Below are 27,227 nucleotides of genomic sequence, written 5' to 3' on the forward strand. Positions count from 1 at the left end.
GTCCCCTAGAGGGGTCCCTGTTTTAGGGCAGAAACAAAACCCCTGAATGACTTCCTTACTTTCGAAAACAGCCTCCCACCGAATTCTGTGAAGGAGCTCAGCCACTGATTAGAAATAAAGGTTTGATGTTCAAATCTACAGAGGTGATCCATTCACTGAAAACCATAACTCACTCAGACTTATTTAAAATGGGTGTCCTCTCTCACTGTTTTAAAACTTTGGCTCAGCTTTGTGAGACCACAGTAGACAGTTCTGAGACTCCTATCAACAGAAGTCTGACTCAGAAAATGAATTCTTTGGTCTCTTTCTCTTCCTCTCTCCCTCTCCCTCTTGGTGGAAGTAGTTTGGTATTTCGGTCCTCCACTGCAGTCTCAGGACTGCTCAAGATTTGTTTCCACACAATTTCTGAGGCAGAACAAAACTCCCTCTTCCTGTGGGGCAAGGACTCTGGGCCTGGCCTCCTTACCTCCTTAACCGGTTCAGAATCCTTTGAGCTCAAACCCAAACAATTTGAATCTCATCAGACCAAAGACAAGATCCTCCCAAGCCCCCGCCCCTCAAAGCCATTTAAAGCCAAATCAAAACAAAACAAAAAGGAGGGTTTTAATCAGAAAAAGAATCTTTTTAATTTGTATAATTTATTAGAAGCTTCTTAGGAACTATATTTAAGCCAAATATCTACATAAGTTACAACAGAAAAAGACTGACGCCGCAAATACCAAACTGCCAAATAATATACACAGATTTGTCAATGCCCATAAAAAATGTGAAGGGCTGGGGACTGGGAGTGGTTTTTCTTTTTACAACAAAATGTACAGATTACTAAAAACTAGGCATTTAGTCCAACTTTTGACAGCGTTTTACAACTACAAGTTCACATTAAACAAACTATTTTCGCGGAGGGCGGTCGCCGCTGAGCCTAGGCGGCCAGAGGGTGCCGGGGAGGGGGCACTTCCTTTGTGTCAGTGACAAGTGGGTTATGTTGAAGACTCTTTCCTCTCCCCAGCTCCCGTCCTCCCTTCAAAAAAAAAAAAATTCCTGGTATTTACAAGCGAGTCCACTTTGCTGGCAGAGTGTGCCCAGAGTGAAGTTTGGTCTTTAGAGTCCAGAGCCGTGTCAGCACAGAGCCCTCTCCAATCTGTGCCCCGCCCTAGCGTGGGAAACCCATTTGAATCACCAAAAAAAGACACCCCCAAAGCTGTTTTATGCTCTTCTCTGCTTAAAGATTCCTTGAGATTGGATGCGCTTGGTTGTTTTCATTTTCTTTTTTTTAAAAAAAAACCCACAAATTTTAGGGGGGGAAAAAAAAGAAAGACGTCCAGCAGTTTGGCCTTTGTGGTTTTTTTGTTCCTTGGTCTAAACGCGGCCAGGTTGTTAAGAAAAGTCGAAGCGCGTGGAGCAGCGGTGGATGGTGGTCTGTGTGGCGGGCAGGAGGGAAGCGGTGAGGCAGAGCGCTGGGCTAGGGCCGGCCCGGCGTCCTCTCACCAGGTCCGACCGTATAGCAAGGTGGAGCAGGACATGGTGCCGTAGTCCGAGCCCGAGGAGTTCAGGTGGGACAGGCTGGATACCTGGCCCTGCAGCGCCGCGGGGCTGGCGGCGTGGTGCGCCAGGTCCGGAGACTGGCCTGCGCTGCCTGGCTGGTGGCCCGGGTGTGCGCCAAGGCCGGCGCCACCGCTGCCCACGGAGATGGCCGCTGCCGCCGCCTGCGCGGCCTGCGCCTGCTGCTGCGCCTGCTGCTGCGCGTGGCCTTGTAGGCTGGCGGCGCCCGGCGCGGGGGCACCCGCCTGGCACGGTTTGCCGTCTTTCACCAGGACCGGCACCGCCACACGTCGCGGCGACTGCTGCTGAGCCTGTTGCTGCTGCGGGCACCCAGCGCCCCCGCCGCCCCCGCCGCCGCCGCTGTCCTGCTGCAGTTGCTGCTGCGCCGCCTTGTCCTTGGCCTGGCGCTTCATTTTGTAGCGGTGGTTCTGGAACCAGATCTTGACCTGCGTGGGCGTCAGGTGGATCATGCTGGCCAGGTGCTCGCGCTCCGGCGCCGACAGGTACTTCTGTTGCTTGAAGCGTCGCTCCAGCTCGTACACCTGCGCCTGCGAGAAGAGCACCCGGCGCTTCCTGCGCGGCGCGCTTGGCAGCGGGGCCATGTTCTTGCTCACGTCCCCCAGCGAGCCCAGGCCGCCCATGCCGCTCATGTTCATGCCGCTCGCCGGGCCCATGAAGCGGGAGACTGTAAGCGACAAACGCATAGCGTCGGCCGGGGCCAGGCCGAGCCAGGCCACCCCTGTTTTCCGCGCCATTGGCCCGCCCGGCCCGCCCCAACCGACGGCGCCCTCCTGACCCAGGCAGCCTAGCGCTGGGGCCCAAGAGGCCCATCCGCGGGGAACTGCCAGCGCCTGCCCCAGGCCGTACCGTCGAGGGGGCTGTACTGGAGCGCTCACAGCCCCAACCCTGGCTGCCCTCCCTCAGTCTCAGTTCCCTCTTTCGAACCAAAAGACGCAGTGGGGGAAAGGCCGCTTCTGCTCCTTTCGTGCCCAGCCCGGGTCAGAGCATTAGGATTAGCTGGCCACAGGCGGCGAACTGGGCTCAGGCCGGGAGCTGGGGTCCGACGGTAGACCCCAGTTTGGAGAGGTTAGGAGAGGGAGTGTTGACTTCCAAAAGCTGGAGCCCCCAGACGCTTTGCCTCTTGGCTTCTCTCCTGTCAGGCCCCAGTGAGGGCACCTGCTCGGACCCTTAGAGTCCCCTCTGGAACTGCGAGTCCTCCCACCTGCCCAGACTCCGCTGGAGAGAGGGCCGGGCCGGGCGCTCGAGTGCCTCCCAACAGGGCAGCCTCCCTCCTGGCCCGGTCTAGCCTCTCCGCGCTCTGCTCGCCCCTGCTCCTTGAGCTCGGGGTCGCTTCCCTCGGCTCCCCGAGGTCTTCTGCGCCGAGCAGAGCTGCCAGTCCACCGCGCCTAGGAGACGCCGAGTACCCGCATCTGACCGCAGGACCCCAGCGCTACCAAGTGCCTGTTCTTGGACCCCCAGCCGAGCAGGGGGAAGCATCCCCAGCTCCCGCACCCAAGTCCCTGGCGCCGCTGCCGGGCCGCCCTCCCTGATGCCCAGCGCGCAGCCTGCCGGCGCCGCGCCTTCTGGACGGCTCTCGCCGCACCTCCTGAGCTCAGCCCGCGGCCCCGCAGTGGGGCGGCCTCACTTACTGGCCGGGAAGCGCGGGTCTGGGTTGGCGCCGTACCATCCGGGGCCAGAGGCGCTGTTCCTCATGGTGTCCTGGTACGGCGGCAGCTCGCTCATGTTGCCCAGGTTGCCGTTGCAGTAGCCCCCCACGGCGGAGTGCGAGAGCTGGGGCACCCCCGCCGCCGTCATGTGGTAGGCGGCGGTGACGGCGCCGTGGTGCCCCACGGCGTGCTGCTGCATGGCCGCTGCTGGCGGTGCCGCCTGGCCCTGCCTGTACGCCGCCAGCGGAGCCCCGAGGCCGCCGCCCTCCATGCCCACTTTCTTGTAGCTTTCCTCCAGGGGACTCAAGATGTCAGACACTGAGAACGGAGTCGTGTGCTTTGGACTCATCGACATGATTCGGCGGCGGCTGGAGGAGGAAGGAAGAGGAGGAAAAAAAAGGGAGAGGGGGAAGGCGAAGCCTCGCTGCTTTTTTTTTCTCCCTTTGCCAAATATTCTGGTGTTACCTTAACGCCGATCTTGTTGGATGTACACGTAACGGAGTGGACCGAGTCCTCCTTAATTGGCTTGAGTGGAGGCTCGGGGGCTGCCTCGCGTTTGTTTTAGCCCGGCGCCAGGTTTTAGGCAGCCACCAGAGGCGGGGCGTAAGCGCTAAAGCAACAAGACAATAGAAGCCTACATCTTGCCCGAGATAATTAGCTTACATGCTGATGACAAGGTAAACACCTTTAAGTTTCACTTGTCAGGATTTTTAGGTCTCAAAGAGAGAGAGAGGCAGAGACGAGACCCAAAGCATTTCCCCCCTCCCTTGGACACCCCCACCCCCATTTTTTGTGGGGTACCAGAGGAGCGCGGGGAGGAGGTGGAGGGGAGCGGAAGGAGGAGGGAACCGAGAGCGGGGAGGGCAGGAGGTGGGGTGGGGGAGTAACAGAGGAGGAGAGATGGTTGAGAGGAAGGAAGGTGAATGCTGCTTTGCAACCAACTTGCGGAGTTACAAAGTGGAACCACTTTCCAATTCGGTCGGGGTTCCCCGGGCACGAACAGGTCTTTAGGAGGAGGGGGCTGAGGGACAGGGTGGGGGTTTCACCTGAGCCTGCCGGGGCTGCTCCTCCCTCCCGCCGCGGCCTCCCAGCCCCGCGCCTTCCCACTGCCTCCGGACCACATCGGGCTTCGCTGCGCTGAGCCCCAGTCGCCAACAAATGAGCGAGCGAGTCTGGGGACGAACCCTGGGGCCGCACTGTTGGTCTACGTGTCTGTCAGTCTGTCTGCCTCTCTTCTGCCGCCGTCAGAGGGACACCTCTGCTCCCCGCCCCCTTTCCCCCTACCCGAGAGAATCCGAGCGGGCGGAGGGGGCGCTGAGTAGGGGATCGACTGCCTCCCGGAGGCTGTCCCGGATCCCCGAGCCACAACCCGCCCCCGCAGCTCAGGGGTTTTTCAGTGGGCCACCCCCGCTAACACGCCTCCCCCCAGGTCTTTCCCCACCCCTACCCCCGGCCGAGCAAACACAGCACTGGCCCCCAGAGCTGGGAGGATGGGAAGGGGTCTCACGGGAGGGTCCGTCACTGAAGTTGCCCCACCTCGAACAAACCTGGTGTCCCTGACCCTCGCCCATCTCCCAGACACGCGGGGATCTGGGGCTGGAGCTGACTTTCCGAGGACATCACAGCCCCAGCACCCAAGCCCAGAGCCACGCTGTTTTCCCCTCTGATGCTTCAGGGAGCGCGCGAGCAGGGAGCGGCGTGAGTGCCCGTCTGTCTGTTGCCGGGCGGAACTGAGCCTGAACCCCGGCGGCTGGAGCGCCGGCCAGGAGGGGGCGAATGCCGAGGTGCGGGCAGCTCAGCGGGCGGGAGGCTGGGCCGAGGCTCGCCTCCGCCCGCAGCTCAGCCATGCAAAAGTGCTCTTGCTTCCCGGGAATAACCAAATATCTTTGTTTAAAGTGGTGGCGTAAATGGCCAGTCGCTTTGTGGCCACGCTGGATATTAGTAGATGAGGCTCATTCTGCTTCAATTGGGCGCCTCTCATCCGACGAGCAAGAAACTGCTTAGGAGGAAGAGGGTTTCCTGTCTGCGCGTTCCCAGGCTTCAAGTGTGGGCCCCGCGCCTTGAGGGTCCTTGGGCGCCTGGCGAGGGGGAGCTGTGGGCTGCGCTCCCCAGCGGAATCGGGGGTGTCCCCCGCGTTGCTCCGGCCAGGCCAGGGCCTGCAGCCGAGTCGACTACCGAGTGGAGCACTGAACGGCGCGGATTTTGAGACCGACTCCGGTTTTTGTCTTTGGATTTTAAACGTTTTTATCATTGTTTTTGTTTTGCTTTCTCCTTAGCTGTTTTAGTCTCCTCTACGCGCCAGGGGCTGGGAGGGCGGAGCGCTCCCCGGCCGGCCCCGGCAGGTGCCTCCAAGACACCCGCGCTGGTCAAGGAGCTTCTTGAATTTAGTTTTTGTTTTCACATTTTCTTTCCCCTCCTTGTAGAGAAGGAGCTCCTGATCATGACGAACAGGCAGTTTTGAGCTACTTAATTCATCCGGGCTCCCTTTTTTTATTAATAGCAATTACAGTAGAGAAAGTTTTATTTATTTTTAAAGATTTCAGCCCTCTCCTTGAAGAGAGCTCTTACTCCCTCAATACAAAGCCAACTTCTATAATAACATTCGCTTTTCTCACCGCCTACCTTCTTTACCAGGGGAAAGAAAGCTCAGGACACCCTCCGCCCTCCCACCTGCGCCCGCGTTTTTGTGCGGTCCCCACGGCAGAGCTGGGGAGGCCACCCTACGTTTGCGCAGGGAGACGCGCTCGCCGCTGGTATTGCGAAAGACCAGAGCGAAGCCCGGCTCCTCGCCCTTCCTTCCCAGGGGCTTCTCTGGGGGGCGCTCTCAGGCCCGGACGAACTGAGCATTGATCACTGTGGTGGCTAAGCAAGGAGGGGAGGCGACGCCGGGCTTAAGCGAACCACAGAGGAGAACTGGCAACGCTGAATACAGACCTTGTCTGTAGGCGCGACCTGGCCGGGCCTGAGTCCCGAATGGGGTCTAATTGCGAAGGCGGGGTGGGTTTCCCAGTCACCCAGCTTCTTTCTCTCACTCGCCATTATTTCATAGTTGTTTGTAAGTTTAAGGAACACCAAGTGTAGAATGTTGTACATCTCTTCCAGTCTCAACGCCATTTAGAAATGGAGATCAATCTTCACAAGGTTTTTGTGAGATTCAAGTAAGATGAAGCACATCAAAATGCTTTGAAAGCTTTGAATGTTTTTCAGCTCAGTGCCAGCACTGGAGATTGCGGTAGTTATTATCATGACTATCCCCACCCCCTCTTTAGGTCCCAAGACCTGAGTAAAAGGAAGAGTTGGGTGAATCTTCCACAGCCCCTAGGTCCTGTCTTCTCGGCCTTCGTCCCTTGGCAGCTTTTCAACCTCTCAGCAGGCCACAGGCGCACGTGGCTGGCAGCTCCCCGGCCTCCGGCTCTGACAGTCCGGGGGCAACCGGGCCTGCAGTTCTCCAGGAAACCCCCCGCCCCCCACGTCTCGTTCTGGACCAGGAACCCCCTCCCCAACAACCGCGCAGCAAGTGGCGACTCTGGGAGCTGAACTGGAGTGGAGCTCGAAGTGGCTGGGGCGGGCAAAGACTCCCGCTTCACTCTGGGACACAACTGGGACGGCGCTTCAACCTCTGCCTGCAGGCGTGCTTCTCGTGCGCACCAGCAAGCTCTCTATCCACCTCGCCTGGGCCTTTGCAGCGCCCTGCCGCCCAGGCTCCAGCGCCTCTACTACCCTAGCCCCTTCTCAACACGCGGCTCTGCCTTCTTCCCCAGTACCACTGCACTGCCGAAAATAAGCCCGGAGACTAAGGCACCTTGTAGGGAAGAGAAGGACATCTGTATCTCCAAGCTTATCCAAGCAAAGGCCTCCAGAGTCCCTCCCATGGCCCGAAACACCTCCCTCTGACCGAAGAGCGTCCTTTCTTTCCGCCGCCTCCTGGACTCATCCTAAATAGGGCAGACCCGGGCTAAACCAGTGATTTTTTTTCCCATGAATACGAAGAACCCCGATTGCACTTTGCGAAGTCTGCGCGTATTCCTCTATCCCGCAACTAGCTTGCTCCCGGGTGGAGTGGGCACAGTGGGGAGCGGTCAGGGCAGGGCAGGGCCCAACGCTGGCCCCTCGCGGAGCTTTCCCTGGCGCGGCCTCACACGGTCGCTGCCTCTATTCCGACCACGCTCTGCTTCGCTGGCTGCGGCTCCGCCAGGAATCCGAGGGGGCGCAGGCCCAGGCTCGGCCCTAGATGCGCGGAATCGCCATCAGCCTTTGCTTACACCAGCGTGGCCGCAGGGAAACTCCTTTCTCTCCCTCCAGTGTCACTTTGCGAGACAAGAACAGAGGGCTCATACAAAAGAAGGCTAATTTGGGGTCTGTAGCTTGGACCAGGTGGAACTGTGAGGAGGAACCACCTGTCTCACCGTCCCACCCCCCAACTGCTTTTTCTAACTCCCTTTGTGGTCCTCCACACCTCTTTAGGGCGCTGAGCCACTCTGTCTCCTGGTAGTGTTATTTTGCTCCAAGTTTTATCGCAATTTTTGATTCACTCGACAGTATTTATTCAGCTAGGGCTCTGTGCCAGGGACTACGCAAGGCCTGAAAATTCAAACTTAATCTAGATGCAGCTCCTACTCACACGGAACTTACACATTCACAATAAATCACCCAAATAATATGTAGTTACTTTCTGACAGATGTTACTGCAGGATCCAGTGAGATAGAGAGGGTTGTAATGGAGATTCGTGTGTGGGTGTTTGCACCATTTCTTGATCTCTCAGCATTCCAAGGTCGTGAGAGGAGTCCTTGAGTGGAAGTCCGTCCTAGGTTTGAACCCTGGCTTTGCCTTTTTCCAGCTGTGCAGTACCGCTCTTGTGGGCTCCCGCCACACCCTGGAGTCACTCCCATCACAGCCAGAGTAAACCAGTGTGTGTTTTCTGGCTTCCCTCCTTGAGGGTGAGCCCCTGTTTTATCTATCTTTGAACCCCCCAGTGCCTCGAGAAACGCTAAGGAAACACAGCCTCCGAGCACCTGTTTCCTGAGCTGTAAAAAATGGTCACAACCTGCCCTGTGTACTGGCTTGGTTTGTGCTAGGGATCCAAACAATTCAGGATGAGATCATGTGCCTGAGTTTGTAGATCACAAAAGTCGCTAATAGAAGGAGTTATTCCTTCTGATTCTGTATTTTGGATTTAGAGAAACTGTGACTCTAGGCCTCTGACCTTCAACAAGAAACACTTGGGCCCCTCAGTTGCTCCCGCAGTCTCCCACAGCTAGGCACAGGCTTCTAAGCCGGGCTGAGCTGGGCTCGCGAGTGCCATCGAGGCAACCAGGCGCAGGGAGCGGAAGGCAGGAGTGTAACTGGGCGCTGGGGGGCGCTGCTCCGCAACCCCAAGATCCGAGGAATGCCTCCGGGGGATGATTTCTCTCTGGAGGGGTCTCGCAGGGCCCCCTCTGCGCTGCTTTCTCAGGCACCAGAACCGAAATCCTCGGGAGGGACCGCGGGAGCCCGGGGCGTGCAGACAGGCGGCTTTCACAGACGCAGCGGGAGGAAGGATCCCTCTACTGCTCCCTTTCCCGATTTGACCGTCTAGGGCCTTTGAGAGGACTTTCCTTTTGGGAACGCTTTTCTCAATTCGTGGCCTGTGGGCAGGCTGGGGGTGGGGCGCCAAGACATCCGAGCGCGGCTTCCGCTTCTCCCTTTCCCTCACAGGCATGCTCTACGGAGGGTATGGGAGGCGAGGGCGCGTCTATGAGGGCCAGAGTCCGCGAAGAGAGTCCGGCCCTTAGGCCTTTGGTGTTGAAGAATCTGCTCCTCTGTCGGGTCAAGCCCCACTAGAAGTTAACACCTGTGGTCTCCAAACTTGCCTATTTTCCTGTCACGCAGTTCAAGCCAAGATTCAACTCGTCTTGAATTTTTGTATTTAGAGCCCCTACCTTCTCCACCGACTCCAGGGGCGCCCTCTGGCGGGAAGGGGCCTGGGGTAGGAGGGAACCTGAGGGAGCGGGTTACAAAGCAGAGAACAACGGGAGCTCAGCAGCCCCCTTTGAATTGCGAGGAAACCAAGACTGAGACGGGAGGTAACCGACCCTGTGAGGCCCGCGCTGCCGTGCTCCGCCGCGAATCCGCCAGACGCCCCCGTCGGAAGGGGCGGGAACACCCCCGGGGGCGCTCTAGGGCTCGTGCTGCTCTAAGGTAAGTTTCGCAGCTGCTCCTGATAATTAAAGGACAGATTCCCGAAGCATCCTTGTGGCTGCGCGGCTGTTTTCGCCCCAGGACCTGTGCAGCCTCATTCAGGTTTAGGTAGTCGAAACCTATAGCTCTTTCTGCCCCCTGTTCCCCCACAAATCTCAGTCCCAACAGTGGGAGCCCGTGGGCCTTGGGTGTTCGCGTTTCCCGCCGTCTTGACAGCAGCGCTGGGGTTCCCTCCTCCGCTCCTTTCCTCCTCTCCAACCTCCCACCACAGCCCGTCTCCCCCACATCCCCAACACTTGTCCCAGGCAGTTTCCGGTGGCCGCAGTATCGACCCCAGGCCATTGGGGTGGGGGTGAGGGAAGGGTGGAGGGGGAATCTCCGAGGCCCAAGGTTTTCTGGGACTTGAGGGAGGCTGAATTCTCCCTCACTGCCTAGGACTTGTGGTCTGAAGGTTGCAGACCGAGGCGATCCGCAGCGCCCTCTTCCGGCGGCCGTCTGGAGAACTGCAGCTTTAGAGCGGTCTCTGGCAAGCTTTGCTACTGGTTTCCGGCTAGGGAAAACTGGTAGTGGTCAGAGACTGGTAGTACATCATCCACGCATTCGCTCATTCTAACTGTCCGCCCGACCATATGTCAGGCTGTCTATCGGTCCACCCAAAGCCAATATAAGTTATGATTGACTCTTTGAATCACCCAGTCTCCTTGCACCTGCTATTTGAAAGAGCCCAGGTGTAGATCAGGGCTTGGAAGCTGCTCTTATGCCTAAAACCCTCTTTTAATTATGCTTTGCTTCGGAATCTTGTTATGCGAATGTCCTGTCCAAGTCAGAGGGCATTTGGAGGCATATTTGGTGACCAATGGAGTAGCTTGCACTTTCTGCATGTCCTTTCTGGAGGAGGCAGTGGCCCTATTAGCTCGACAGCCTGACACAAGGGGGTTCTGCCTTGTGTTGCAGCAGTAGGAGCATAACCTTTAGAAAATATTGGAGTAGGAAAACTTCTGGGACTAGCTACACTCGATGGGTGCCTTCCAGCTCTCCAATCTATGGTACCAACTCACTCAGGCAGGCTTTCCCCCAAATTATTCCCCCTTCTTTGGACTCTGGTCAAAACCAGATCCTCTCCACCCTCCCAAACCCATCCCAGCCAATATGCCCATGTTACTCTGCTATTCTTTTTCACTTAGCCAGAAAAATCGTTCTTTCCAGCCCCACAACTAAGTCATATCCTTCTCTTTAAAAATCCAATTGCCTCTTCTGACAACTAAATGCCTGACACATAGTGGGAGCTCAATATATGTGTGCAGAATAAGTGGATGAATCTCTATTACACTTTTCTGTTACATTAATAAGCAATTCATCCTAGTTGAATGATTTCCTAATTGCCATGTGTTTATGTTCTTTTTAGGCAGACCGTAAGCTCCTTATTTTCTGTTTTTCATTGTTTTGTTTTTTTCCCCCAAGACAGGGTCTCTCTCTGTTGCCCAGGCCAGATTATAGTGGTGTAATCATAGCTCACTGCCACCTCAAACTCCTAGGCTCAAGCAATCCTCCCTGCTCAGTCTCCCAAAGTGTTGGAATTACAGGCATGAGCCATCGTGCCCGTCCAGCTCCTTGATTTTAACAGCCATCTCAAAAACACTTAGACATGTTCCTAGAAATGTGCCCAGTGCTCTGAGGCATTTGATAATGTTAATCACCCCTTTCTAAAATTCTCTCATTGGCTGCAGAGTCACCACTCTATCATGGTTCTCTTCCTCCATCTCTGGACATTTCTTCTCAGAGACCAGGGTTGAACTCCCATCCTGCACTGTATACCCATCCCCGTGGCTTCAGCTGCCACCTGTTGTTGATGGCTCCTAAATCCATACCTCTAGCCAACCTCTCTTCAGAGCTTCCAATCTATATTTTCAGTTGTTTACCTCCTTATGTGAATTTCTGCCAAACTTAACATATCCAAATCTGAACTTACACTGTCCCAATTTGCTTCTTGTCCTGTGTTCTTGATCTAGGTGAATGGCATGAACATCTCCCAATTCCTGCCACCCCACTCCTTCACCAAGCTCCTGTGCTAGTCAGTTCTGTCTGCCATAACAAAACACCACAGACCAGGTGGCTTACACAATAAAAATTGGTTTTCTTAGAGTTCTGGAGGCTGCAACATCCAATATCAAAGCCTAGCAGGATTTATTTGCTGGTGAGGGCACTGTTACTGGCTTGCAGAGAGACGCCTTCTCCATATGTCTTTGCATAGCAAAGAGAGATCTTTTTCTATATAAGCCACAGTCCTAATAGATTAGAGCCCCACCCTTATGACTTCTTTTAACCTTAATAACCTTCTGCTAGGGTTTGCATGTGTGCCATCCAAAATTCCAGTGTTGCCAATGCGATAGTATTAAGAGGTGCAGCCTTTAAGATGTGATTAGGTCATGAGGGATCCTCCTTCCTTAATGAGATTAAGGATCTTATAAAAGAGGCTTCATGAAACATTTGGCTAGCTTGCAGTCTTGCTCTTCTCCCATGTGAGGACACAGTGTTCCTCCCTACAAGGCCCTCACCAGGTACCAGCGTCTTGACCTTGGACTTCCGAGCCTCCAGAACTGTGAGAAATAAATTTCTGTTGTTTCTAAACTACCCAGTCTCAGCTATTCTGTTATATCAGCACAGATGGACTAAGATACCTTCTAAAGATCCTATCTCCAGAGAGAGTAACACTGGGGGAGGGGGGGTTAGGACTTCAACATCTGAATTTTAGGGGAACACAATTCAATACCTGCTCAGAAGCCAAATACCTCGATATCAACCTTTTCCTCTCCCTCATCCAACTGGTCATTAAGTCATTTCCATTTCACATCTTAGATGTTTCCCAAATCCAGCCCCACTTCTTCCTCACCAGTTCTCTCCATTCACTGCCTCAACCGAGGCCATCCATCATCTAATACCTAATCATCTAGCTCTTATTCCTACCCTAGGCTCTCCCAGTCTAGTCCACAATCCTGTCCACAGGACAGAGTCCAACTTATCTCTCCAAACTAATTTCTTCCTGCCTCCCTGCCTACCCCCTCATAACCTACTTTTTAGCTACTCTAAACTTCTCACTTTTTTCATTTTGTACAACTTTATTAAAGTATAACTGAGAGAGAGAGTGAGAGGGAGTTGTTGTGTGTTTTTTTTGTTTTGTTTTGTTTTGTTTTTTGAGATGCAGTCTTGCTTTGTCACCCAGACTGGAGTACAGTGACCAGATCATAAGTCCTGCAGCCTTGAACTACTGGGCTCAAGAGATCCTCCTTCCCCAGCCTCCTGAATGGTGGGACTACAGGTGCACACCACCATGCACAGTCAAGTTTAAAATTTTTTAGGGTCTCACTATGTTGTTCAGGCTGGTTTCAAACTTCTAGCCTCAAGCAATCCTCCCACCTCAGCCTCCTAAAGCACTGGGATTACAGGTGTGAATTACTGTGCCCAGCTTGATTTTCTATATTGTTTTTCTGTTTTTCATTTCAATGATTTCTGGTCTCATTTCTGTTTCTTTTATTCTACTAACATTGTGTTTAATTTGCTCTTCTTTTTCTAGTTTCTTAACATATAAGCTGAGGTCATTGATTTGAGGCTACACTAGCTTCCTATGGCTGTTGTAACAAATTACCACAAACTCAGAGGTTTAAAGATCAGGAATGTATTCTCTCACAGTTATGGGAGCTAGAAGTCTGAAATCAAGGTGTCCGCAGATTGTACTCTCTCCAGAGGCTCTGGGGAGATTCTGTTCCTTGCTTCTTCCAGCTTCTGGAGGCTTTTGGCATTCATTGGCTTGTGACACATTTCTCCAATCTGTCTCCATTTCCACATGGCCTTCTCCTTTGTATGTGTTTCTCTTTGTCTGTCTCTTATAAAGATGCTGTGATGACATTGAAGGTCCACTCAGATAATCCAGGGTGATCTCATCTCAAGATTCTCAATTATATCTGCAAAGACTCTTTTTCCAAATAAGGTAATATTCAAAGGTTCTAGTGATTAGGATGTGGACTTATCTTTCCAGAAGCCACAATTCAGTCCACACAGAGACCTTTCTTCTTTTCTAAACAGGCATTTAGTACTCAGAATTTCCCTCTAAGCACTACTTTAGCTGCATCCCACACATTTTTATAGGTTATGTTTTCAGTTTCATTTTCAAGTCAGTGAAAACATGTTCAAATTCCCCTTCTGATGCCTTCTTTGACTCTTGAGTTATAGAGACTTATGTTCTTTAATTTCTAAATGGTGGTTTTCTAGAGATCTTGCTGCTATTGGTTGCTAATTTGATTCTGTTGTGATCAAGGTACTTGGTATGACAGGAATCCTTTCAAATTTATTGAGGCTTGTTTAATGGCCCAGAAAATGATCTGTCTTGGTGGATGTATATGCACATTTGAAAGGAATGCTTGCTCTGCTGTTGTTGAGTGGAGTGTGTATAAATGTCAATTCGGTCAACTTGTTCCATGGTGTTATTCAAGTCTTCCATGCCCTTATTGTTATTCTGTCTACTTATTGAGAGAGACGTGTTGAAATCTTCATCTATAATTGTGAGTTTCACTATTCTCCTTATAGTTCTATCAACTTTTGCTTCATGTATTTTGAAGATCTGTTACTAGGTTCATAAACACTTAGGATTGTTATGTCCTCTTGAATTCAATATTTTATCATTATGAAATGATCTCTTTTTTATCTCTGCTAATATTCCATGTTCTGAAGTCTTTTTCTGATTATTTAGACCAGTTTCATTTAATATGGTTATTGATATGTTGAGTTTAAATATACTATCTTGCTGTTTGTGTTCTATTTGAGACTTCAACTATGTCTTCCTTTTCCTCTTTTTATGCCTTTTTTTGGGGGATTGAGTGTTTTCTACAATTTCATTATATCTCCTTTTTTGCATATTAGCAAAACATTTTCATGTGTTATTTTAGTGGTTGCTTTGAGATTTAATTTAGCATCACAGTCTACTTTCAAATTATACTATACCACCTCATATATAATAGAAGATCCTTACAACTGCACACTTCTATTTTTTTCTCTTCTGGTTTTTGTGCTATTGTCTTATATTTTACTTCTAAATATATCCACAATAAATGTTTATTATTTTTGTCTTACACAGTCAGTAATCTTTTAAAGAGATGTAAATAGTAAAAAAAAATTCTTTTATATTTCACACATAGTTACTATTTCTGGTGCTCTTCACTCCTTTGTGTAGGCTCATATTTCCATCTAGTATTATTTTCTTACAAAGAATTTCTTTTCAACATTTCTTATAGTACTGGTCTGATGTTGATTAATTCTTTCAGCTTTGCCTGTCTTTATTTCATCCTCATTTTGCAAAGATATTTTCATTAGGTATAGAATTATAGGTTCACAATGTTTCTGGGGTTTTTCCCCCAGCACTTTGAAGATGTTGTCCCAGTGTTTTCTGGCTTAAACTGTTTCCAGGGACAGCACAAAAGTGTGGAGCACTGGGAGGGCTTCACCTCTACCTCAACAGTCTCCACAAACTCTCTCTAATCTCTGATATGGAAAATTAATTTTTAGTAGGTTGTGTAAGTGAAGTTTTATAGCCTTGCTTCCCATCTGCCTAAATGGCACACAAGATTGTTTTCCATCGCCATATCCTCACTGTACATGGAAATTCTGGAACTCCCACCAATTGCTTCCAGAGCAGCGGCACATGTCAGAGTTAGACAGTCTATCATCCCAATTTTGAGCCCTTTCCAGGATATAACTGCCATTATTAAATGGTTATTTTTTCTTACCTAAGACTTTTTAAAATGATCCATGAAGATGTACTCTTTTGAGGATGCAAGGAGAGAATTACAGCATATGTTTTTAAGAGGTTACTTAAAAATTATGTGCTTAATTGAAGTTATTCATTAAAGTCTTACAAACTATGTCTTAGGAGAACATAGAATTTCAGACCAATAGTAAGAAATGCATTAGCCTGGGCCTTTTGAGACCAAAGCTTGGGGAACACTCTTAGATAAAGGAATAGTCTTGGCTGGACCCTTCCTTCTGGCAAGATACATTCCAGGCATTTTGGCATTCATATTACAAGAGAGAGGTAATATATTCCCTATTTTTATAGATGAGGAAACCAAAGCCCAGAAAGGTTAAGTAAATTGCTGAAGATTACATGGCTAGTAAGTAGTAGAACTAAGTTTTGATTGTCAACATGTCATATTCCAAACCACAAGAGGAGTCATTGCCTAAATAATCAGACCTTTAAAGAATTCTCTACCTATCCCCCATTCAACATCTTGAAATTTTATAGTTATTTTGACAGCAAGATAGTTCAAATATCTATTCATCTGCTTGGGGAGTTTCTTTGTATTACTCCCTTGTCTAGCTCCATAGATGTCAAACTTTAATGTGGACAAAAATTATTCTATCAAAGTATAATCTCAAATTTTGTTACCATTTTATGAGTTTTCTAGGGTACTTTTGGTATTATTAAATTTTACCTTAAGGAGTGTCATATTTTAAACCTAACAACTAATTGTTATGGAACCACACTGCATTATTTCCACTATATTCAATGTTTCTCTAATTTTCAACAAATAGTTTCCAATCCTTTTGGGAAAATGTAGTAATAAGGAAAACACTGTGGGTAAGAGTATATTTACCAAGTTTATATGACTTTACTTTAGATTTCAGGGAGTGTGATTAATGAACCTGAAGAGTTTAAATTCTTGTTCGTAGTGAGGAAGACGACTTCTCAAAAGACAAAGTTAAGCATGGAAGTTTAATCTAAGACAGCAGCTGTCAAACTTTGGAGTGCATAAGAATAACCCAAAAAGCTTGTTTTAAGTGTATATTCTTGAATGGGTGTTCTGAGTCCAGTAATAAAAAGTACATTATCTGACTATGCCTTTTTCAGATAATAATGATAAACTCTGGACAATACACACACACACACACACAAAATTATTTGAAGGCACCAGAGAGTGGTCAAAAGCAGAAAGAAACTGAAGAAGTTTCTAGTCATAAATGGAACTATTCACTGGGTAAGAATTAAGCTTACAAGGATATTCCACTGAGGACAATACTCATACCACACAGCACAGGGCAAATAGAAGGTGAGCGAAAAAGTCCAGTGTTTTTTATTTGAAGTGTCAGAGGATGGAGTTAGGGGCTGAAAGAATATCTGAAAGATTAAGGTAGGGAAATCCTAGAACAGAGGAATCTAGAGACTCTAAAATGTATTTTTCACAATGGCAGATTAAAATAAAAAATTACTAGGCATATGAAGACATAGAAGATAATTTCCAAAATCAGAAGAGAATGCAGTCAATAGAAACAAATCTCCAGGTTTGGAATTAGCAGAAAAGTACATTTAAAGAGGTATATATATATATATATTCGAAGACAAATTAAAATATGTCAATAACTGAACAAATTGGGGAACTCTATCAGAGAAATGGAAGCTATTTTTAAAATGAATTGAAAATTCTCTAAAGAGCTATAGCGTCTGAAATGGAAAAGAAAAATCTCTGGGATGAGCTGAAAGAAGGTTGGCAACAGCAGAAGAAAGAGCCAACTTGAATATAGAATTTATCCAGTCTGAGAAGCAGAAGGAATAAAAATTAAAAACAAAAACAGCCCCAGTGATCTGTGGGACAATATCAAATGATCAGAAACATAAAGCAAATTTATTTTATGCCCTATTAGATCATTAAACATGCAGAGATCGGTCGGGCGCGGTGGCTCACTCCTGTAATCCCAACACTTTGGGAGGCTGAGGCGGGCGGATCACCTGAGGTCAGGCGTTCCAGACCAGCCTGGCCAACATGGCGAAACCCTGTCTCTACTAAAAATACAAAAATTAGCCGGGCATGATGGTGCATGCCTGTAATCCCAGCTATTCGGGAGGCTGAGGCAGGAGAATCGCTTGAGCTCAGGAGGCGGAGGTTGCAGTGAGCGGAGATGGCGCCACTGCACTCTAGCCTGAACGACGAGAGTGAAACTCTGTCCCAAAAAAAGAAAAAAAACATGCAGAGATGAATTTTACATTTATAAATTATTTGTATCTTTCAGTGAATATTATTATTGTTGTTCGCATGGCCATCAAAATTTTTACCTCTGAATAAAGGCATTTCTTAACATTGGATTGGTTATAGCATGGAAGAAATTCAATCACTCCACCAATGTTGTGGCAAATACCTCAAAAGCACGATCAGTCCTATCATTTATGGCTGCCTTGATTAAGCTTCAAGGATAAAACTTAACACACTTCTAGACAATATACCTCAAAAGAGATTCTTCTACTTGCTTCACTAGCTAACCAAACAGAAATCATGATTGCTTGGCTTGGCTTCTCCTTCCAGCAGAAAATTAATCAACACCTTTGTTAAATATGCTATATAGATTTCTCTTTTTTCTGGGGGAGTGGGGACACTGTTGTTAAAGTAAGTCATCTCACCTTGTTTTTCAGCGTCCTTTAGTTGAATCTCATATTTTTGAAATTCATGAAATGCTTCTTTCATCAGTTTGTCTAGATCTACTTTTTGTCTTGAAAGTCCAACTAAGAATTTTGTTTTCAGTATAACGGATATAACCATTAGTAACTCCACAGCGATCTGTCTGTATCTATGTATTACTAGCTAGTTAATATTTCCCAACATATCCTCAACAAGAGAAAGAAATTCATAGAAGCCAGACACTCCTCCAATTATATTCTCTTCATATATGATTGTATCTCACAGGTTGGTTGCTATGGTATTTGATTCCTAGTTACCATGATACTATTAAGTGTTTGCTGCAGAATCTGCCATGCTTGGTCACAGAACTCAGTGAAAGTTCTATTAAAAGACTTATCAATTTGATGCCTGTTCAGTCAACGTCTTCCATTTTGTTGAGGCTGGAGAACCTCCAACAGAAGTTAAGCAAAGTTCAGTAGGTATTAAGCTGTGTCCTGCTTAAACTGGTGGACTTTATCAACCTGATGCATGCAACAGAAAGGAACAACTCTCATACATTTTAAAGCTGGGCTCATGGGTCCTTCCTGGTCATCATTAATGTGCCTTTATGTGAAAGTTAAAGCCCAAGCCCTAGAAGCACAGTATAGGTTGTACTTTATCTTGATATTCTGGTCAGCATCACATGATTTAATGGGAAAAAGACCTGTGGTTGGACTTTGAAACTGCAGCAATGTTGAGTTGACAGTTATTTCAAAACGATCCAGTTTATTCCACACAGTGTTTAATTATCAGATCTTGGAAGATTAATTATTTTAAGAGGCTCGTAAACTGAGATAGACCTTAAGAAATTAGATAAAGAGGATATAACTCCATCAAGTGAGCTGGCAATGCCAAATTAGTGAATCTAATCATAAGCATCACAAGCTAAACTTAATGGTTGGCCTGGAAAGTCTCTGTTCCAGAAACCTCCAAGGTCACTTTGGACGTGAATACCACACTCCTACCATTGTACTCAGTTTACTGCCTTGACATTTGATTCTTATTTAATTTTTTTTTTATAGATGGAATCTCACCATGTTGCCAAGGCTGGTCTTGAACTCCTGTTGTTTTTCAACTTCCTTTAGTTGAATCTCATATTTTTGAAATTCATGAAAAATGAATTTCATGAATTCATGTTTTAATTCATTTCACTCAAGTGATCCTCCTGCCTCAGCTTCCTGAGTAACTGAGACTACAGGCGTGTGTCACCATTCCAGGCCACTTGGTTCCTTTTATAGTTTCTATTTCTTCATTTATTACAAGCATATTTTCCTTTATGTCCTTTGAGCATAGTTATAATGCAGCTTTAAAATTCTTGTTTGCTAAATTTAACATCTGGATCATCTTGGGGTTGGTATCAATTGTGTATGGGTCTCATTTTCCTTTTTCTTCATATTTCTAGTAACATTGGCTTGCATCTGGTCCTTGTGAATGATTCATTGTGGAGGCTCTGTGAGTTTGCTACTGTGTGGAGTCTCTTCAAGAAAAAGCCATAAAAGAGAGATACTTCTCCAATTGCATTCTCTTCATCCAACTGTTGACTCTCTTATTCTTTTTGTCGGCTTTGAGTTATTCTCTGGGGCTTTTAGGTAGTCTTTTTATATTTTTTTCTGGAATTTACAGTTATCTGAAAAAGAATTGGTTAAATAGAAGCTACTTTGCCATTATGAGAAGCATTTTTTTTTTTTTTACTTTTCATCTTTCTTTGTTGTTGTTGTTTTAGATATGGTGTCTCACTATGTTGAGCAGGCTGGAATGCAGTGACTACTCATAGGGATGATCAAAGAGCACTGCAGCCTCCAGCTCCTGGCCTGAAGTGATCCTCCCACCTCAGTTTCCTGAGTAGCTGGGACTACAGGCATGTGCCACTGTGCCTAGCTTTATTTTTGATCTGTCTGTGTCTTTACATTTATTTTTTTCTTGTAGATAACATATACTTGAGTCTTGCTTTTTTATCCAGACTGATAATTCATGCCTTTTAACTGGTGTATTTAGACCACATATAAAGTAATTTTTAGTACAGTAGTTTTAATTCTATCATACTTCTATTTGTCTAATATTTGTTCTCTCTGTTCTTTGTTGTTTTTACCCCTTTTTTCAGCCATCTTTTGGTAGTTCAGTATTTCTTTAGTATTCAGTTTTATCTTTGTCATTGGTTTATTTGCTATAACTCTTTTAAGAAATGATCTACAGTTTACAATATACATCTTTAACTTATAGTTTACTTTCAAATAATATTTTAGCACTTCACATATAATGTAAACACCTTATAACAGTATAATTCAATATTTCTGTTGTCATACATTTTACTTCTATATACATAATAAACAGTCTATTATTTTTAAATAATAAATTTTGAAACCAGGGAAACTATCTTTTATTCCTATTCATATATTTGCCATTTCTAGCACTCTTTATTCTTTTGTGTGGCTTTTATTTTCTCTCAGTATGAAGAACTTCCTTTAACATTTTTGTAGTTCAAGTCTGCTGACAACCAAGGTTTTCTTGGTCAAACAATGTTTTCTCCTGTGTTCCATTTTGAAGAATATTTTTGTTGACTATAGAATTCTAGGTTGAAAATTTCTTTTCTTTTTGAACCTTAAAGATGTTATTCTATTTTCTTCTGCCTTTATTATTTTTGATGAGAATTCACCTGTATTCTTTTTTGTGAAACAGGGTCTTGCTATGTTTACCAGGCTGGAGTGCATTGGCTATTCACAGGCACAATCATAGCATACTATAACCTCTAACTCCATGGTTCAAGTGATCCTTTTGCCTCAGCCTTCCAAGTAGTTGGGACTACGAGCATGTGCCCCCAGACCTGGCTTCTGTCATCCTTATCTTTGGTTTTCTGACTGTTTTTAATATTTTTCTCATTGTTATTATTTTCAGCAATTGTGTATTATGTGCCTTCATGGTTCTTTGTGATTATCATGCTTGAACTTTGTTGAATGTATTGGATATGTGGGCTTATAGTTTTCAACAAATTTGAAACGTTTTTGGCCATTATTTATGTAAATAATTTTTCTGTCCCTTCTCTTTTTGGGCTTCAATTTTAAGGACACTAGACTGCTTGAAATTTTCTTATAGTTCATAAAATATTTGTTCTTTTTCTTCTTCTTCTTTGTGCTTTAGTTTGAATAGTATTGCCATGTATTCAAGTTTAGTGATTTTTTCCCCCTAATCTGTCTAATCTTCTTTTAAGCTTCCAGTAAATTAGTGATTTCAGATATTTTGTTTTGCATGTCTGGAAGTTCCATTTGCTGGTCTGCATGTCTTCTATTTCTTCACTCATTATGTTTATGTTTTTCTTTAAATCTTTGAACACATCTGTAATATCTGTTGTATGTGTGGTTTTTTTTTTTTTTTTGGTTTGTTTAATTGGTTTTTGTTTTTGAGATGGAGTCTTACTCTGTTGCCTAGGCTGGAGTGCAGTGGCCCAATCTTGGCTCAGTGCAACTTCTGCCTCCCAGATTCATGTGATTCTCATGCCTCAGCCTCCTGAGTAGCTGGGATTACAGGTGCCTGCCACCATGCCCAGCTAATTTTTGTATTTTTAGTAGAGACAGCGTTTTGCCATGTTGGTCACGCTGGTTTCAAACTCCTGACCTCAGGTGATCTGCCCACCTTGGCCTCCCAAAGTGCTAGGATTACAGGCATGAGCCACTGCACTTGGCCCTGTTTATTTGCTTTTTTTGAGACAGAGTCTCTGTATCACCTAGGCTGGAGTGCAGTGGTGCAATCACAGCTCACTGTAACCTCAAACTCCTGGGCTCAAGTAATCCTCTTGCATCAGCCTCCTGAGTAGCTGGGACTATAGGCATGTGCCACTATGTCCAGCTAATTTTTTGATTTCACTATGTTGCCCAGGCTGGTCTTGAACTCCTGGCCTCAAGTGATTCTTCCACCTTGGCCTCTCAAAGTGCTGAGATTATAGGTATGAGCCACAGCACCAGGCCCTATAATAGCTATTTTAAAGTCCTTTCTACTGATCCCAACATCTCCTTTATTTCTGGGTTTCTTTCTATTGTCCAATTTTTTCTTCCGAGTAACATTTTCCTGATTCTTTACTTGCCGTCATTTTAAAATTGGATTTTAGATATTGTGAATATTACACTGTTGTGTGTTAAGATTTTGTTACTTTCCTCATTGAGTGTTGGATTTTGTTTGATCAGACAGACAAGTTTCTTGCTGATCAGCTTGGTCATTTGAGGACTTACTTTTAAGCTTTTAGAACAAAGCTAGAGTAGTCTTACCCTATATAGTTAGCTTAACTCTACTACTAAGGTGTGACATTTCTAGGATCTCTACTGAATGACCAGTGCAAACAAAATCTCTTCACTCTGTCTTATTAGAACCCAAACACTTCCCAGCCCAGTGTAAGCTATGGGAAATTTTTAATTTACAGCTTCATTCATTGCCTAGCCTTCTGGAATCTCATCCTATTTATGTGCTGCTTATATTCAAAGACTCAAGAGGACACTATGAATATTTCTGGAGCTCTTTTGTTGGCATAGCTCTCTTCTAGTGCTCTCACACATTCCACCCACCTCACCCTCCTCAAACTTTGATCCCTGTCTTCTCAACTTAGCAAGACTGCCATATGCTCTTGGGATTCCTTTCCTGTGTCATTGTCCAGGTTCTTATTGCAGGCAGAAAGCTTGGGTGATTGTAAGGCTCTCGTCATCTGTTTCTCTTTTCTCAGGGACCATAGTCCTGAACTATTTGTGACCTAATGTCTGAAAAGTTGTTTTATATGTTTTATCTAGTTTTCTACTTGCCTACAGTGGTTGGAGATGTTTGTCACTAGTTAGTAATAGCTGGAAGTGGTACCAGTGACCTAATTATTTTTACCCCCAGCAATTTTCTTCAAACCAAGAGCTAGAGTTAATGGAGTCACATTTGTATGAGCATAGAACAGACAAAATTGGACTTGGGTTGACAATCTTTTTTTCCTAGGAGGCAGCTGGAGAAAATGGTTACATAAGCCCCAGCACCTAAATCTTTTATGGATTGATTGTTACTTCTAATTTACTAAGCAAAGATAATAACATGTGCCAGAAAAGTAAATAAATTTCTGCTAAATAAAGTGTACATTCAATAGGACTGAACAAAGTCATTGCATGTTGAAGCGAAAGCCCCTTCTGAGAAACAACAAAATTACCAGAGAATTAAATCAAAGAGACTTTGAGAGAAACTAACCAATATTCTCAAACTTTGAAATGAAGTACAGGAAGCAAAGTGGGTCATGGATCAGATGAAAAGCTTTTTTAGTCAAGATTCAATTAGAGAAGCAGGGCTACTAGAAAATATAGATAGAGAGGTGGCTGATTGATTGATTGATATAAATATAGATATATTGAGACATATATCCCCGATATATATTTAACACACATGCATACATACACAAACACAGAACTTTGTTACAGGGATTTGACCTCAATTGTGAAAGCTGGTCGAGAAGTCTCTGTAAAGTGATATTAGAGCTTGAAGTTTCTCAGGACAGGCAGTTAGGAAGGGATGTAAACTTCAAGAGAGAAAGGACAAGCCAGAACCACCAGGCACATCCTGAAACCCGAAAGGATAAGCTAAAACTTGTGTTAGTTCTTACTGATGCTGATCTTGATGGCATGGATACCCTGCAAAAGAAATTGGTGCCTTTAGTCATGGAGCTGAAGACACACCTAGCCTAGGAGTTAGAGAAGCTGAAGGAGAATTCAGGGGAAGGTGGAGCTGTTACAGACTAATAGGTGAGCCAGAAGGTAGGTGACAATGTGTATGTCACTTTAAAAATTGGCTTTTGCTTCATTTGTGTCCTTTAAATCTCAGATAAGCATAGATCTTGTGAGTTGGGCATGATGGCACATGCCTGTAGTTTCAGCTACTTGGGAGTCTGAGACAGGAGAATCCTTTGAGGCCAGGAGTTAGAGACTGTAGGGTGCCATGATCGTACCTATGAATAGCCACTGCATTTCAGCCTGGGCATTATAATGGGACAAAAGTCTCATCCACTAAGCCAGAGGAAACTGAGCTGCTGGGATGATAATGGTCTGCAGAGATAGGCAACATGATCACTTAGCAGTGGCAAGGAGGTCAGTCAAGGCCAATGAGAGACTCTAGGTTTACTATTAGTCCATTCAGCACTAGAAACAAGTCTATGAGTCAATTGTCTATGCTCAAGTAAACTGGGATCCTATTAAGAATAGAGGTGACCGAGTTCATTCTCATCTGATTACTTAATCCCTAGGAGCCCCAGTTTCCTTGTGTGTAAAATAATAATATATTGGTTTGCAAAGCTGTTGAGGCCAGGCACAGTGGCTTACACCTGTAAATGCAGCACTTTGGAAGGCTAAGGCAGGATCTTGAACCCAGGAGTTTGAGACCAGCCTGGGTAACATGGTAAGGAGTTTCTACACAATTTTTTTAAATTAGCTGGGCATGGTGGTGAGGGCCTGTGGTCCCAGCTACTCTAGAGGCTGAGATGGGAGGATTGCTTGAGCCCAGAAGATCAAGGCTGGAGTGAGTAATGATCACGCCGCTGCACTCCAGCCTGGGCAACAGAGCAAGTCCCTATTTTAAAAAAAAGCTGTTATGAGGATAAAATGATAAAATGAGATAATATAAATAAAACTTTGTATCCTCTGCTCCTTCTACCACCATAGGAGGAATTCAATGAAATGTCAGTTTTCCTTTTCTTCTTTTCCCAGAGGAAAAACTCTGATGCTATAGTAACTAGAGGCCACTCTCTGCAGGAACACAAGAGATCCTTAATAGGAAGGAGACACCACTGAAATCCAATTCCCCCAGGCACTCAAACCCATTAAAATGGTTATTTTTTAGGGTCATCCTTGTAGGAACCATGACTCACCAAAATTTCCCCAACCTGTTTGTTGGTGCCTGACATATCTTTAATAAAAGATACTTCTATTTTATGAATAGCAGCAGTGAAGGTAGAGAGATATAGGCAATAAATACTCTTTATTGGAAACAGTGCCATCCTACTCTAGTGGACTTAGGCAAATCACTTAATCTTCTCTTTTTACAGACAGTAAAGCACAGTCTTCATGGTGCACAGTTCTGTTCTGACAAGACATAATCATATCATCACCACCAGAACCAAGATACAGTACAATTTTGTCATCTCAAAAATTTCTTTGTGCCATTCTTTTGCAGCCAACCTTTGCCTCTAGGAACCACAGATCTGTTTTCTGACACTATAATTTTGCCTTTTCCAAAATGTCATGTAAATGGAGTCATACATTACATAGCCTTTTGAGGGTGGCTTCATTTACTTGGCATAATGTTTGAGATTCATTAACATTGTTGCATATTTTAGTAGTTCTTTTTTTTTTATTGTTGAGGGGTATTCCATTGTATGGAGGTACCATACTTTGTTTATTCATTCACCAGTTGAAGAACATTTAGGTTGTTTCCAGTTTTCTTGTGATTAAGATCAAATTTACTAGGAATATGCTACATATTTTGTGTGAACATGAGTGTTCATTTCTCTTGGGTAAATCTGTAGGCATAGGATTGCATGCTGGGTCATGTGATAAGTTCATGTTTAACTGGATAAGAAATTGCCAAGTTGTTTTCCAAAGCAGCTGTACCATCTTGCTTTCCCTAGCAGTGCGTGAGTTTTATTTGCTCTGCAATCTCACCAGCAACCTTTTCAAGGCTAAATTTTCTGACTCTGCTATGGGAAAAATAAATCAAATAATGCAGTGACAATAAAATTGAAGAGTAGCTGTAAAATGCTTGGAAAACTATAGAGGCACTATGTAATGTGTATAGATATACAGTGATATTTTTAAGGCAAACAAAACAGATTTAGGAAACACTTGAATTCACAGAAAGAATAATTGGGCAAAAAAGTCCCATAATTCAGAGGAGTTTGGTTTCCTGTAATCACAACTGTGCACTGATGAATCAACTCCTACATAATTAATTTTTTCTTATTTAAAAAATTACAATAAAAAAAGTCAAAAGGTGTCAACAGAAGGCAAAAATCATCTATGATATTACCACTCAAATTCGATTATTGATGGCATTTGGGAATAATTCTTTTAGTCTTTTATTCTTACATATATTTTTGCCTGATAATAATTATTATTTATACAAAGTTTTATATCTTTATTTTTAAATTTTATATTAAATTCTAAGTATTTCACAGTTATACCGTGATCTTAAAAACAATTATATAATATTTTATAAAGTAGATGAACATGTTTATTTAATTGATCCTTTCTGATAGTATTTTACCATTGCCCTCAATTTTACTATTATAAATAATACTGCAATAGACATGTCCATACATACAGATTTTTTGTTTTATTTTTTGTTTTTATAATTATTTCCTTAGGATAGATTCTTAGAAGTAGAATTACAGTATTTAAAAGATTGGAATATTTTATGGATCTTAATGTGTATTTATAGATTGCTTTCCAAAACACCATATCAATTTATATTTGCTATTAACAAAGCATGTTTCATAATACTTTGGCAATTCCTGGATATTATTATTTCCAAAGTCTTTTAATACAAACAATTAAAATGGTACTTTGTTTGTGTTTCTTTGACTGTTAGTGACCCTGAATATTGTGGTAAGAAGCATGGAAGATGTCCCCCTTTCTGATCCCACTCTCTGAGATTCATTTCCTTGTGCAATCCCCTCCTGAGTGTGGGCTGGACTTACTGTCTTGCCTCTAACAGAGAATATGGCAGATATAATATGGTAGATATCAACCTTTAGAAAAGACTCCTTTCATTTTGGGAAAATAAGAATCAGTCCTTTGGTTAAAAAGAAATGTAAAGTAAGTATCCACCAAGTTTTCTTAGGTAAAACGGAATTTTTTAAAAGTCTGATTGCAGAAGCTGCTTGTCTTTTGTGGATTGTTTCCATGAGAAGTTGGAGCATTATATTTGCTTTTTTTCTAAAAATAACTTTAGAATGGACTGAAATACCTGTAATTCAGATTTTGGGAGCCTGGCTTCAGGCATGGAAGCCATGGAAGCTGACGACACTGCATTCAGCAGACCACAAAGTTTGTTTCAGGTTCACGGATGGGCAAGAACAATAACTTAGACTTGGTTCAAGGTTGATTTTACTTTGATTTACTCCTAAAGCAGCCAATAAGCAGGGCAAAGTTTGTAGACATGATAAAGATGTAGGTAGACAAATATGGCTTTCCTTTGCCTCTCTCACATGGCGGGGGGGCACACTAGAAATTTAGCCCCTCTGGTTAGCATGCCCAGAGCAAGATGTTGCACCCAGCTGGAAAAGTGAAGACTTTACACCCCCAACCACACCAGCACACACTACACTCCTCCGCATAGAGTAATAATTCTGCTACATCGTTCATGCAT

The 27,227-nt window shown here is 45.2% G+C and overlaps 1 protein-coding gene and 1 long non-coding RNA gene across 4 annotated transcripts in view; one reads left to right on the plus strand and one right to left on the minus strand.

The window, feature by feature from the left end:
* Positions 1 to 601: 601 nt before the first annotated feature.
* On the minus strand, positions 602 to 5,461 carry NKX2-1 (NK2 homeobox 1). Of its 3 annotated transcripts, none has more exons than XM_009427706.5 (3): positions 4,754 to 5,461; positions 3,189 to 3,574; positions 602 to 2,224 (listed from the first exon to the last, which is right to left on the minus strand). In XM_009427706.5, exons 2-3 carry the CDS (start codon positions 3,559 to 3,561, stop codon positions 1,482 to 1,484), a joined length of 1,116 nt encoding a protein of 371 aa, XP_009425981.1. In that variant the 5' UTR covers positions 3,562 to 3,574; positions 4,754 to 5,461; the 3' UTR covers positions 602 to 1,481. The 3 variants fall into 3 exon arrangements, with proteins under 3 accessions (XP_009425981.1, XP_063649390.1, XP_063649389.1); XM_063793320.1 differs by lacking the exon at positions 4,754 to 5,461 and adding an exon at positions 4,253 to 4,560; XM_063793319.1 differs by lacking the exon at positions 4,754 to 5,461 and adding an exon at positions 3,672 to 4,246.
* A 3,147-nt stretch (positions 5,462 to 8,608) lies between these two features.
* The window catches only part of LOC129136972 (uncharacterized), a 47,908-nt gene continuing 29,289 nt past the window's right edge, over positions 8,609 to 27,227 (plus strand). Inside the window, exon 1 of the long non-coding RNA XR_008538989.2 lies at positions 8,609 to 9,384. This is a non-coding gene — a long non-coding RNA (uncharacterized LOC129136972). The remainder of the gene's footprint in view (positions 9,385 to 27,227) is intronic.

The sequence above is a fragment of the Pan troglodytes genome, chromosome 15 (genome assembly GCF_028858775.2).
Source record: "Pan troglodytes isolate AG18354 chromosome 15, NHGRI_mPanTro3-v2.0_pri, whole genome shotgun sequence".
Lineage (NCBI taxonomy): Eukaryota > Metazoa > Chordata > Mammalia > Primates > Hominidae > Pan > Pan troglodytes.

What these genes read in the sequence shown, in the direction of transcription:
- NKX2-1 (XM_063793320.1), bottom strand. Translation starts at nt 4,329, where the DNA reads ATGTGGTCCGGAGGCAGTGGGAAGGCGCGGGGCTGGGAGGCCGCGGCG. An exon ending in AGCAGCCCCGGCAGGCTCAG is followed by an intron (nt 3,575 to 4,252) that starts GTGAAACCCCCA and finishes TTCCTCCTCCAG; the next exon opens with CCGCCGCCGAATCATGTCGA. An exon ending in AGACCCGCGCTTCCCGGCCA is followed by an intron (nt 2,225 to 3,188) that starts GTAAGTGAGGCC and finishes TGTCGCTTACAG; the next exon opens with TCTCCCGCTTCATGGGCCCG.